Source organism: Rhinatrema bivittatum, chromosome 3 (genome assembly GCF_901001135.1).
Source record: "Rhinatrema bivittatum chromosome 3, aRhiBiv1.1, whole genome shotgun sequence".
Lineage (NCBI taxonomy): Eukaryota > Metazoa > Chordata > Amphibia > Gymnophiona > Rhinatrematidae > Rhinatrema > Rhinatrema bivittatum.
In genome coordinates this window covers 4,727,210-4,740,125 of record NC_042617.1, presented here as the reverse complement: position 1 = coordinate 4,740,125, position 12,916 = coordinate 4,727,210, and the positions used below count along the sequence as shown (strand labels likewise).

General features: G+C 47.8%; 1 protein-coding gene across 5 annotated transcripts in view; it reads left to right on the top strand.

The window, feature by feature from the left end:
* LOC115086663 (multidrug resistance-associated protein 7-like) overlaps nucleotides 1-12,916 on the top strand; it is a 174,801-nt gene that overhangs the window by 29,390 nt on the left and 132,495 nt on the right. For all 5 annotated transcript variants that reach the window (XM_029592826.1, XM_029592829.1, XM_029592827.1 and 2 more), the window contains exon 2: nucleotides 3,511-3,706. In XM_029592826.1, coding sequence (XP_029448686.1) covers nucleotides 3,511-3,706 — 196 coding nt within the window. The remainder of the gene's footprint in view (nucleotides 1-3,510; nucleotides 3,707-12,916) is intronic.

Genomic DNA, 12,916 nt, shown 5'->3' with positions numbered 1-12,916 from the left:
GGCGCCGGAGACCCTTGGTGCGCCACTGGGTGCGAGTCATATGGGGGCTGCAACTGGCAGCAAAGAGGAGTGGAGCAGTGCCCAACCTGCTCGTGGCCCAGAAAACCACACAGCGGGCGCGATCGAGAATGAGGTAGGAGTCGGGGCCGAGACCAGGGGGGGGAGGGCGCAAGGGAGAAGGCTCTCCTAGGGCGCCAAATCCCCTTGCACCGGCCCTGGGTACACGGGGGCACCAACGACATAGGAAAATGTGGGAGGGAGGTTCTGGAAGCCAAATTTAGGCTCTTAGGTAGAAAGCTTAAATCCAGAACCTCCAGGGTAGCATTCTCTGAAATGCTCCCTGTTCCACGCGCAGGTCACCAGAGGCAGGCAGAGCTCCGGAGTCTCAATGCGTGGATGAGACGATGGTGCAAGGAAGAGGGATTCAGTTTTGTTAGGAACTGGGGAACCTTTTGGGGAAGGGGGAGTCTCTTCCGAAGGGATGGGCTCCACCTTAACCAGGCTGGAACCAGACTGCTGGCGCTAACCTTTAAAAAGGAGATAGAGCAGCTTTTAAACTAGAGACGAACACCACCCCAGGAGTTGCACCTCCCCTCCCTCCATCCTGGGACTGCGTAGCTTCCCTGTGCAGTACAGGGATGTGCATCATCTATCAGGGGCTTGCACTCAGGAAGGCACAGGTTGCCTTTGATGAGCTGATTGCTGCTCTGTTGCATCAGTCGGCTGCGGAGACGGGAGCAGTGACAGCGGATCTTGTTGATGTAGGAGGTTGAGGGTTTGCAGAACTGAGAGCCTGCCCAGTCTGACTCCTCCCGTCTCTTCCTCAGCCTCATCGCACCTGCAGGTAGAAGTCCAGGTGAGCGTGCACAGAAAGGAGCAGGTTAAAGTGCCTGCTGAGACAGGGAAGCCCGCCCCTTCGCTCTGGAGGAGGGAACAAAAACCTTTCCACAGAGCTCATGAGTCACTTAAGTGTGCTACAGACATGAGGTCCTGGAGCGTGAGCGCTGAGGCCTTAAAGAGCCATCCAGGAAGGAGGAATCCGTAAACCCGGTACGTACCTACTTTCTCCTTTACCTCAGGAGAGGGGTGGGGGAATCAGTGCCCCCTGTCAGTGCTCCCTGCTTTATCTCAGGTGAGGGAATCAGTGCCCCCTGTCAGTGCTCCCTGCTTTATCTCAGGTGAGAGAGGGATGGGGGTGGGGGAATCAGTGCTCCCTGCTTTATCTCAGGTGAGAGAGGGATGGGGGTGGAGGAATCAGTGCCCCCTGTCAGTGCTCCCTGCTTTATCTCAGGTGAGGAAAGGACGGAGGTGGAGGAATCAGTGCCCCCTGTCAGTGCTCCCTGCTTTATCTCAGGTGAGAGAGGGATGGGGGTGGAGAAATCAGTGCCCCCTGTCAGTGCTCCCTGCTTTATCTCAGGTGAGAGAGGGATGGGGGTGGGGGAATCAGTGCCCCCTGTCAGTGCTCCCTGCTTTATCTCAGGTGAGGAAAGGACGGAGGTGGAGGAATCAGTGCCCCCTGTCAGTGCTCCCTGCTTTATCTCAGGTGAGGAAAGGACGGAGGTGGAGGAATCAGTGCCCCCTGTCAGTGCTCCCTGCTTTATCCCAGGAGAGGGAGGGATGGGGGTGGGGAATCAGTGCCCCCTATCAGTGCTCCCTGCTTTATCTCAGGTGAGGGAGGGATGGTGGTGGGGGAATCAGTGCCCCCTGTCAGTGCTCCCTGCTTTATCTCAGGTAAGGGAGGGATGGGGGTGGGGGAATCAGTGCCCCCTGTCAGTGCTCCCTGCTTTATCTCAGGTGAGGGAGGGACGGGGGTGGGGGTATTAGTGCCCCCTGTCAGTGCTCCCTGCTTTATCTCAGGAGAGGGAGGGGCGAGGGTGGGGGAATCAGTGCCCCCTGTCATTGCTCCCTGCTTTATCTCAGGTGAGGGAGGGATGGGGGTGGGGGAATCAGTGCCCCCTGTCAGTGCTCCCTGCTTTATCCCAGGAGAGGGAGGGACAGGTGGGGGAATCAGTGCCCCCTGTCAGTGCTCCCTGCTTTATCTCAGGTGAGGGAGGGATGGGGGTGGGGGAATCAGTGCCCCCTGTCAGTGCTCCCTGCTTTATCTCAGGTGAGGGAGGGATGGGGGTGGGGGAATCAGTGCCCCCTGTCAGTGCTCCCTGCTTTATCTCAGGTGAGGGAGGGATGGGGGTGGGGGAATCAGTGCCCCCTGTCAGTGCTCCCTGCTTTATCTCAGGTGAGAGAGGGATGGGGGTGGAGGAATCAGTGCCCCCTGTCAGTGCTCCCTGCTGTATCTCAGGTGAGGGAGGGATGGAGGTGGGGGAATCAGTGCCCCCTGTCAGTGCTCCCTGCTTTATCCCAGGAGAGGGAGGGACGGGGTGGGGGGTATTAGTGCCCCCTGTCAGTGCTCCCTGCTTTATCTCAGGAGAGGGAGGGACGGGGGTGGGGGAATCTGTGCCCCCTGTCAGTGCTCCCTGCTTTATCTCAGGTGAGGGAATCAGTGCCCCCTGTCAGTGCTCCCTGCTTTATCTCAGGTGAGGGAGGGATGGAGGTGGAGGAATCAGTGCCCCCTGTCAGTGCTCCCTGCTTTATCTCAGGAGAGGGAGGGACGGGGGTGGGGGAATCAGTGCCCCCTGTCAGTGCTCCCTGCTTTATCTCAGGAGAGGGAGGGACGGGGGTGGGGGAATCAGTGCCCCCTGTCAGTGCTCCCTGCTTTATCTCAGGTGAGGGAGGGATGGGGGTGGGGGAATCAGTGCCCCCTGTCAGTGCTCCCTGCTTTATCTCAGGTGAGGGAGGGATGGGGGTGGGGGAATCAGTGCCCCCTGTCAGTGCTCCCTGCTTTATCCCAGGAGAGGGAGGGATGGGGGTGGGGGAATCAGTGCCCCCTGTCAGTGCTCCCTGCTTTATCCCAGGAGAGGGAGGGATGGGGGTGGGGGAATCAGTGCCCCCTGTCAGTGCTCCCTGCTTTATCTCAGGTGAGGGAATCAGTGCCCCCTGTCAGTGCTTCCTGCTTTATCCCAGGAGAGGGAGGGATGGGGGTGGGGGAATCAGTGCCCCCTGTCAGTGCTTCCTGCTTTATCCCAGGAGAGGGAGGGATGGGGGTGGGGGAATCAGTGCCCCCTGTCAGTGCTTCCTGCTTTATCTCAGGTGAGGGAGGGATGGGGGTGGGGGAATCAGTGCCCCCTGTCAGTGCTCCCTGCTTTCTCCCAGGTGAGGGAGGGATGGGGGTGGGGGAATCAGTGCCCCCTGTCAGTGCTCCCTGCTTTCTCCCAGGTGAGGGAGGGATGGGGGTGGGGGAATCAGTGCCCCCTGTGAGTGCTTGCTTTTATCTCAGTTGGAGTGTAAGATTCATGGCCGCTTGCGTGTGCTGCTTGTGAACCTCAGAAGTGCTCAGTGTTTTCTGGCTGTGATTTCCTGGTTGTGCTTGTCTCCTGGGGATGGGTATGTGAGGCCTCCAGGGCTTGTGTATATATTTTTATGTCTATTTATATATTTTGCCTTTCCCTTCTGCAGACTCAGAGCTGCTGTTTCCTCACTGGCACAGAAGATGGAGGAGGTTCTGGCGGGTCTCTGCGGTACCAGTGCCTCGGACCCACTCCCGGTTTGGGGTCCATGGCAGCGTCGGGCACTGCTTTAACCGGCTGGTGTTAAACACCCTCCCTCACGCCGTTCTTGCTGTAACCAGCGCCTGTTATGTGGGCTCGCCCCGGTAAGCTCCTGCACTCACCTCTCCATCCTCTCCCTGCGTGAGAGATGCACGTTTGCTCTCTCTCAGCCTCTAGCACAAATCCAAGTCTGTCTGTAGTACTAGGCAATAATCCAGCTTAGATAGTAAAGTGGTCTGTAGGACTGTGCGGAAGTCTTGGGTATGTAGAATGTTAGGAATTATTAGGAAGGGAATGGTTAATAGAACGGAAAATGTCATAATGCCTCTGTATCGCTCCATGGTGAGACCGCACCTTGAATACTGTGTACAATTCTGATCGCCGCATCTCAAAAAAGATATAATTGCAATGGAGAAGGTACAGAGAAGGGCAACCAAAATGATAAAGGGGATGGAACAGCTCCCCTATGAGGAAAGACTAAAGAGGTTAGGACTTTTCAGCTTGGAGAAGAGACGACTGAGGGGGGGATATGATAGAGGTGTTTAAGATCATGAGAGGTCTAGAACGGGTAGATGTGAATCGGTTATTTACTCTTTCGGATAATAGAAAGACTAGGGGGCACTCCATGAAGTTAGCATGGGGCACATTTAAGACTAATCGGAGAAAATTATTTTTCACTCGATGCACAAACTGTGAAATTTGTTGCCCGATCCAAGCTTGCGGGTACCCTATACACTCCCACCCTCAAAACCTCACACTTTACCTTCACTAGAGAAAGAGCTTTCTCCATTGCCGGTCCCTCCCTCTGGAATACCTTGCCACTGAACTCCGCTTAGAGCCTTCTCTGTGCAAATTTAAAAAAGGAATCAAGACAGGGCTCTTTAAAATGTCCTATCCAGACCCGGAGCAAACATAGCTCAGACCCTAATTACTATGGCATCTCCCTCCAGGACTTCTCTCTTCTGTCTTTCTCATAATGTACATAGTAAGAAGTAGTAATTTCTTACCCTTTGTCCCCCCCCCCCCCCCCCCCCCCCCCCCCCCCCCCCGTTTACTGCCACTCGTTTTCACTCCATCCCACCCTGGTTCCCAGCAGTTGTCTCCAGTCACTTACGTTTCCTATGCATATCCTCCTCGATAACATGTATAATTTTATTTCTATCTTGTATATTTTACCTTTATTAGAGGTATTTCATGTACCCATATAGCCTTCATGTATTTCATGTATCCGCCACTATAACACGTACATATTTTGTTTTAATTTTATCATGTATATATTTTATATCTTTACAGCTCTCAGTTCTGTTCCTATCAATTTCTTTACTTCCCCTTTCATTCATGCTGCTGCTCTCTCTCCTCTCTTCTCCGCTGCTCCCGCTCCCCCTCCTGTTAATTGTATTTCTCCTCTTGTTAAACAGTTACAATGTAAACCGGCATGATGTACCCACGAATGTCGGTATAGAAAAGCTAACAAATAAATAAATAAACATTCTGTTTGCTTTTTTGACTGCTGCAGCCCACTGAGCTGACGATTTTAAACTATTATCCACTATGACACCTAGATCTCTTTCTTGGGTTGTAGCACCTAATATGGAACCTAACATCGTGTAACTACAGCAAGGGTTATTTTTCCCTATATGCATCACCTTGCACTTGTCCACATTAAATTTCATCTGCCATTTGGATGCCCAATCTTCCAGTCTTGCAAGGTCCTCCTGTAATGTATCTCAGTCTGCTTGTGATTTAACTACTCTGAATAATTTTGTATCATCTGCAAATTTGATAACCTCACTCGTCGTATTCCTATCCAGATCATTTATATATACATTGAAAAGCACCGGTCCAAGTACAGATCCCTGAGGCATTCCACTGTCCACTCCCTTCTACTGAGAAAATTGACCATTTAATCCTACTCTGTTTAACCAGTTTGTAACCCACGAAAGGACATCGCCTCCTATCCCATGACATTTTAGTTTTCTTAGAAGCCTCTCATGAGGGACTTTGTCAAACGCCTTCTGAAAATCCAAATACACTGCATCTACCAGTTCACCTTTATCCACGTTTATTAACCCTTCAAAAAAATGAAGCAGATTTGTTAGGTAAGACTTCCCTTGGGTAAATCCATGCTGACTGTGTTCCATTAAACCATGTCTTTCTATATGCTCTACGATTTTGATCTTGAGAATAGTTTCCAGTATTTTTCCCGACACTGAAGTCAGGCTCACTGGTCTACAGTTACCTGGATTGCTGTTGCAACCCCAGGACCGACCCGGGGCCGGCACTCACCCGTGGCGCGGTCCGAACGCGTTCCCAGGCCGGTCCCAGGGTCGGCGCCCGCCCATGGCGCTGCCCGGCTCCGTTCCTCCTCGCTCGGCCCTGCACGGGCCTCCGGCGCTGCGCTCCTGCCTCGGAGGAGCGGACGGCGTCTCGAGGCAGCTGGCTCCGCCCCCTAGACGTGCGCGCGCGCGGCTGAGCTCCCTTCTTAAAGGGGCCAGCGCGGGAGAAGCAGGGGACGGCCTCCGATGACGTCAGACGCTGCAGGGCTATTTAAGCCCTGCAGTTGCTCCTCTTCTCTGCCTTGCAACGAGGTTCCCAGGGTTTTTCCTGTCTCCAGTTGCTGCGTTCTTCTGTCGACTCGGTCTCCATTGGTTCCTGACTCCGGACTGGCTTACGACGATTCTCTGGCTTCTGACCCCGGTTCGGCTTACGGTGATCCCTTGGTTCCTGATTCTGGACTGGCTTACGACGATTCTCTGGCTTCTGACCCCGGTTCGGCTTACGGTGATCCCTTGGTTCCTGATTCTGGACTGGCTTACGACGATTCTCTGGCTTCTGACCCCGGTTCGGCTTACGGTGATCCCTTGGTTCCTGATTCTGGACTGGCAAGCGACGATTCTCTGGTACACGACTCTGGACTGGTGAGCGACGACCCTCTGGCACTCGACCTTGGACTCCATCTGATTCGGCCCCCGCGGGCCCTCCTAAGTCCCAGCGGCCGGGTTCCTACGGGCTCCTCCTGGGGGGACTCCGGCTTCCAGGGTGAATCTCCTAAGTCCCAGCGGCCGAACTCCTACGAGCTCCTCTCGGGGGAGGATCGGCTTCCAGGGCGAAGACCTTCTCACCACTGTGCCAGTTCCACCGTTGCATTCTTCCTTGCCAAAGCCCTTGGTCGCATAGGGCTTCCTAGGGTCTTCCTCAGGCCATCCACAACTCCGTCCTTGCCGCCTCCCGGTCGGGACCACCGCCGCCCCCTCACTCAGCGGTTCACCTTCTGGTTCCGACCGGCCCAAGGGTCCACGAATCCAACAATTGCCCCTGGATCCTTTTTTAAATATTGGGGTTATATTTGCTATCCTCCAGTCTTCAGGTACAACGGATAATTTTAATGATAAGTTACAAATTTTAACTAATAGATCAGAAATTTCATTTTTGAGTTCCTTCAGTACCCTAGGATGCATACCATCCGGTCCAGGTGATTTGCTACTCTTTAGTTTGCCAATCTGGCCTACTACATCTTCCAGGTTCACAGTGATTTTGTTCACTTCGTCTGACTCATCACCCCTGAAAACCATCTCCGGAACTGGTATCTCCCCAACATCCTCATTAGTAAACACAGAAGCAAAGAATTCATTTAGTCTTTCTGCAATGGCCTTATCTTCTCTAGAAGCCCCTTCAACCCCTCGGTCATCTAATGATCCAACCGACTCCCTCACAGGTTTCTTGCTTTGAATATAATTTTAAAAGTTTTTATTATGAGTTTTTGCCTCTATGGCTAACTTCATTTCAAATTCTCTCCGCCTTTCTTATCAATGTTTTACACTTAACTTGACAATGCTTATGTTTTATCCTGTTTTCTTCAGATGGATCCTTCTTCCAATTTTTGAAGGATTTTTTTTTTTTGGCTAAAATAGCCTTTTTCACCTCACCTTTTAACCATGACGGTAATCGTTTTGCCTTCCTTCCACCTTTCTGAAGTGTGGAATACATATGGACTGCGCCTCTAGGATTGTATTTTTGTCCATGCCTGTTGAGCACTTTTAACCTTTGCAGCTGCACCTTTCAGTTTTTTTCTATTTTCTTCATTTTATCAAAGTTTCCCTTTTGAAAGTTTAGTGTTAGAGCTGCAGATTTACTTATTGTCCCCCTTCCAGTTATTAGTTTAAATTTGATCATGTTATGATCACTATTGCCAAGTGTCCCCACCACCATTACCTCTCTCACCAAATCCTGCGTTCCACTAAGAATTAAATCTAAAATAGCTCCCTCTCTTGTTGGTTCCTGAACCAATTGCTCCATGAAGCAATCATGTATTACATTTATTTATTTATTTATTTATTTAGAAACTTTTATATACCGGTATTAGTGGGGACATCATACCGGTTACATCCATGAACTTTGTCTCTAGCACGTTCTGATGTTACATTTACCCAGTCAATAATGAGGTAATTGAAATCTTAATCAAAGGGAGTCAGTGGTTAACCACACCAACTAAATCGCAACAAAAAAGTGGAAACCAAAAGTATGTTTAAGTCTAGCCTTAATAGAAGCTGTCAGCAAGCCTGACGTTGTTTAACTTCAACAGAAACCAACCGGTCTTATAATCATTCACCTTCCAAAAATTCTTTTTAATTCAAAAAACTTCTTTTTTTATGTATTTATATATTAATATAAAATTGTCATCTGTCCTCAGAATATGTCAAAAGTAGACTCTTTACTATCATTCACAAACAGCCCAACATGGCCGGTGTTTCACAGCACAGCTTCCTCAGGGGCATGCGAACATCTTTAAACACAGAGTCTTAACCTAAAGATAATAATAGTACCATTATAGAAATTCACCAATAATGAAGATGAAAAAATACTTATCTTGATGTCAAAAAGGCTACCATCTCAAAATGGACACTACGTCTACGTCACAGGAAACGGAGGAACTGAAGCCAAGGCTTATGTCTCTTTAAATAAATATCCAACTCTCGTATGATGTCCCTGAAATGCAAAACATCAATGACACTTCTTCCTGTTCACCAAGAACACTGTCAAGAATATAAGATCAGACATAAAAGCTCATTTATCCCAAGAACACATGTAGATCAAGTACAGTGTTTAACCCATGTGGAACAACAGTATTTAGTCTGTAAATCCAATGTTGTTCAGTCTGTAGCAGTAACAATTCGCGATCACCTCCATGCCAGAGTATAGGAATGTGTCCAATGGCACAAAAGAAGAGATCATTAAAACAATGTCCAAATTCAATGCAGTGTGATAACATGGGTTCATCGACTCAGGCATGTTTTATATTGGACCTGTGTTCTATCATCCGAGTTTTCAAAAGACGTTTGGTCTTCCCAATATAGACAAACTCAAAAGGACATCGGATTAAATAGATCACCATGGTGGAAACACATGTGGTTTTGTATTTCAAAAAGATTTTATAACCCGATTTCAAAACCAATGAATCCTGAATGTTCATTGAGGAAGCACATACTGAGCAACTATTGCATGGATGATGTGATCCTTTCATGATGTCATTTGAATCAGGAATGATAGAGCAATCTGATCTCACCAACATATTCCTAAGATTAGTAGCATGTGAAAAGGTGATCCATGGAGGTGTTTGAAAAATATCATAAGTTTGTAATATGTGCCAGTATTTCAGAATAGATTTTCGAATCACATGAACATCAGAAAAGTATGGTGGGTGGAGTCATCTGCAGAGCGTGGAAGAAAAAGCCACTCTCGTTGAGAAAATTTTGCTTGCACATAGGCTTTACGAACACTTTACTGTGGGTAGCCACGAGCTAGAAAACGCTCACATAGCAGTTCAGACTGGATCTCAAAATCAGCCAAGGTATTACAAAGGCGTCTTAGCCGGATAAACTGGCTCACGGGAAGATTCAATTTAAAGTTCCTGGGATGAGCACTGACAAAATGCAAGTATGTATTAGAACTCACAGTCTTGCGGAATATAGAGGCCATGAATTTACCATCAATAATAGTAATCTTTATGTCCAGAAAAGAAAGAGACACACATTGAATTTCAGCAATAAATTTCAAATTAACATTAAGGGAATTCAACCACTGTAAAAAAGAATTGAAGATGTCTTCATCACCTCTCCACAGGACAAAAACGTCGTCAATGTATCATTTCCAGATGACCAGGTGACTGTCAAAAGCATGGTGGGTAAGCCATCGTTCTTCAAAAATGTTCATATATAAATTGGCCAAATCTGGGGCCATGGTGGCCCCCATGGCTGTTCTACAAGTTTGCTGGAAAAAATCATGATTGAATGCAAAAACATTTTGTTTCAAAAGCTATTTCTAGCAGTTGTAATAGAAAGTCACTTGGAATCCGATGGGGTCTGGGACGTCTCTCAAAATAAGTATAAGCAATTTCTATAGTCTCATCTTGAGGGATAGAGGTGTACAATGCTTCATCGTCCAAAGTAGCCATTTTTAAATTGGTGGTATCAACCTCTAATTGGTCAAGGAAAACAATCATATCAGATGATATATACTGAAAAGCACAGGTCCACTGTTTATCATTTTCTTCTGCAGACCATTTAATCCTACTCTTTGTTTCCTATCTTTGAACCAGTTTGCAATTCACAATAGAACATTGCCTCCTATCCCATGATTTCCCGAAGAGGCTGTCATGAAGGACATTGTTAAACAGTTTCTGAAAATCCAAATGTGCTATTCCTAGCAGCAAAGCCTATGACAAGACTTCCCTTGGCTAAATCCAAGATGGCTTTGTCCCATTGAACCAGATCTATCTATGTGCTCTGCAATTTTATCCTTTAGAATAGTTTTTATGATTTTTCCCAGCACTGGTCTGTAGTTTCCCAGATCACTCCTGCAGCCCTTTTTAAAGATTGGTGTTACATTGGCCACCCTGCAATCTTCAGGTACAATGGACAATTTTTATGATAGGTTACAAACTGCAAGTAATAGGTCTGCAATTTCATTTTTTAGTTTTTTCAGAATTCTTGGTTGTAAACCATATGGTTCAGGTGATTTGCTACTCTTTTTAGTTTGTCAGTTTGTCCTATCATATATTCTCAGTTCACTGTGATTTGTTTCAATTCCTCCTAATCATTACCATTAAATACTTTTTCTGGCATGAGTCTTCCCCCAACACCTTCCTCAGTACACACCAAAGCAAAGATTTTAGTTTTCCTGCTATGGCCTTGTCTTCCCTAAGTGCTCGTTTAATGTCACAGGCTTCCTGCTTCAAATGTATTATGAGTTTTTGCCTCTACAACAAGCTTCTTTTAAAATTTCCTTTTACTGCCGTATCACCTTTTAAACATGCCAGCAGTCTTTCCTTCTGCCTTTTTTAATGGTCTGGGCTTCCAAGATGGTATTTTGAAACAATGTCCATGCCTGATGTAAACTGTGAATCTTTGCAGCAGTTGTCTTTTTATCTTTTGTCTGTTTTCCTCATTTTATCATACGCTCCCTTTTGAAAGTTAAATGCTAGAGATGTAGTTTTCCTTAATGTCCTCCCTCCAGTTACTAAGTCAAATGTGATTGCGTTAGCATCACCTTTGCCTGCGTTCCACTAAGGATTAGGTCTAAAATAGCTCTTTCTCTCATCAGCTCCTGAACCAGTTGCTCCGTGAAGCGATCCTTTATTTCATCTGGAAACTTTACCTCCCTAGCAAGCTGTGATATGACATTCACCTAGTCAGTATTCGGTAATTAAATCTCCCATTATTGCGCTGTTGCCTAATTCTTTAGCTTCCCTAATTTCTGTTAGCATTTTATCGTCGCTCTGTTCTTTCTGGCCAGCAGATGGTAGAATACCCCCACTGCTATGCTCTTCCCCATAATAGATGGGATTTCTATCCATAGAGATGTCACAGTGCATTTGGTCTCCTGCAGGATCCTGTTGGACTCTATGCCATCCCTAAATATGATGCCACCTCCCCTATCATTGCGGTATAATTTGTACGCTGGTATCGCACTGTCCCATTGGTTATCCTCCTTCCACTGGGGCTCTGAGATACCAGTTTTGCCTAACTCTTCATTCAGTGCAATACACTCTAACTCTCAGCGTAACTAAATATCCTGCCAAGGTTAGCCGGATATATTTATCTGGCTAAGTTTCCAAGCCGGCCAGTTGTTGAATATTATCCACTAAGTACATGACTCAGCACTTTTTTTGCCTTGAATTTTAACTGTGAAGCCTTCAACCACTCCTCAAGTTTTCTTAGATCACTTCTCATTCTGTCTGCTCTCCCTGGGGTGTCCACTCTGTTGCAGATATTTGTGTCCTCTGCAAAAAGATAAACTCTTCCTTCTACCTCCTATCATACTGTAGCATATGGTGTACGAAACAAGACTATTTCCAGCATTTTTTCTTCCTTCTATCACATGTATTAAGAGTCCAGTAAAATGGTATCAGCTAATTATACATTTTTTTGTTTTTATTTGTTAATGCTTATCTTTGTGCATTCAAGTGGACTAGCATGGCAACCACACTACTGCATAGTAACATAATAGTAATGGCAGACTGGTCTGCCCAGCAAGCTTAAGGTAGGAACTGCCACTCTGTGCAGATTACGCCCATATTTCTCTGTCGCTCTGTGCAATTATCCCCAAATCCTATGATACCCATCAAATTGTCAGCTAGTAACATTTTTCACTGGGTAATGAGCTTTCTTGAAAATTCAGACAGTGCTGCTTGATGTGCTTTGCTTATACAGTTGACTGTAGAAGCAGACCTGTGCTTTTTTTCTTGTTTATCATATGGGAATAAAAATCATCCCGAGGTGTTTCCAGCCCCTCTATCTCCTGTTAGCCAGGCAGCAGGGAGTAAGAGCATCCCCGGGTGTTTCCAGCCCCTCTATCTCCTGTTAGGACAGGCAGCGGGGAGTAAGAGCATCCCCGGGTGTTTCCAGCCCCTCTATCTCCTGTTAGGACAGGCAGCGGGGAGTAAGAGCATCCCCGGGTGTTTCCAGCCCCTCTATCTCCTGTTAGGACAGGCAGCGGGGAGTAAGAGCATCCCCGGGTGTTTCCAGCCCCCATATCTCCTGTTAGGACAGGCAGCGGGGAGTAAGAGCATCCCCGGGTGTTTCCAGCCCCTCTATCTCCTGTTATGACAGGCAGCGGGGAGTAAGAGCATCCCCGGGTGTTTCCAGCCCCTCTATCTCCTGTTAGGACAGGCAGCGGGGAGTAAGAGCATCCCCGGGTGTTTCCAGCCCCTCTATCTCCTGTTAGGACAGGCAGCGGGGAGTAAGAGCATCCCCAGGTGTTTCCAGCCCCCATATCTCCTGTTAGGACAGGCAGCAGGGAGTAAGAGCATCCCCGGG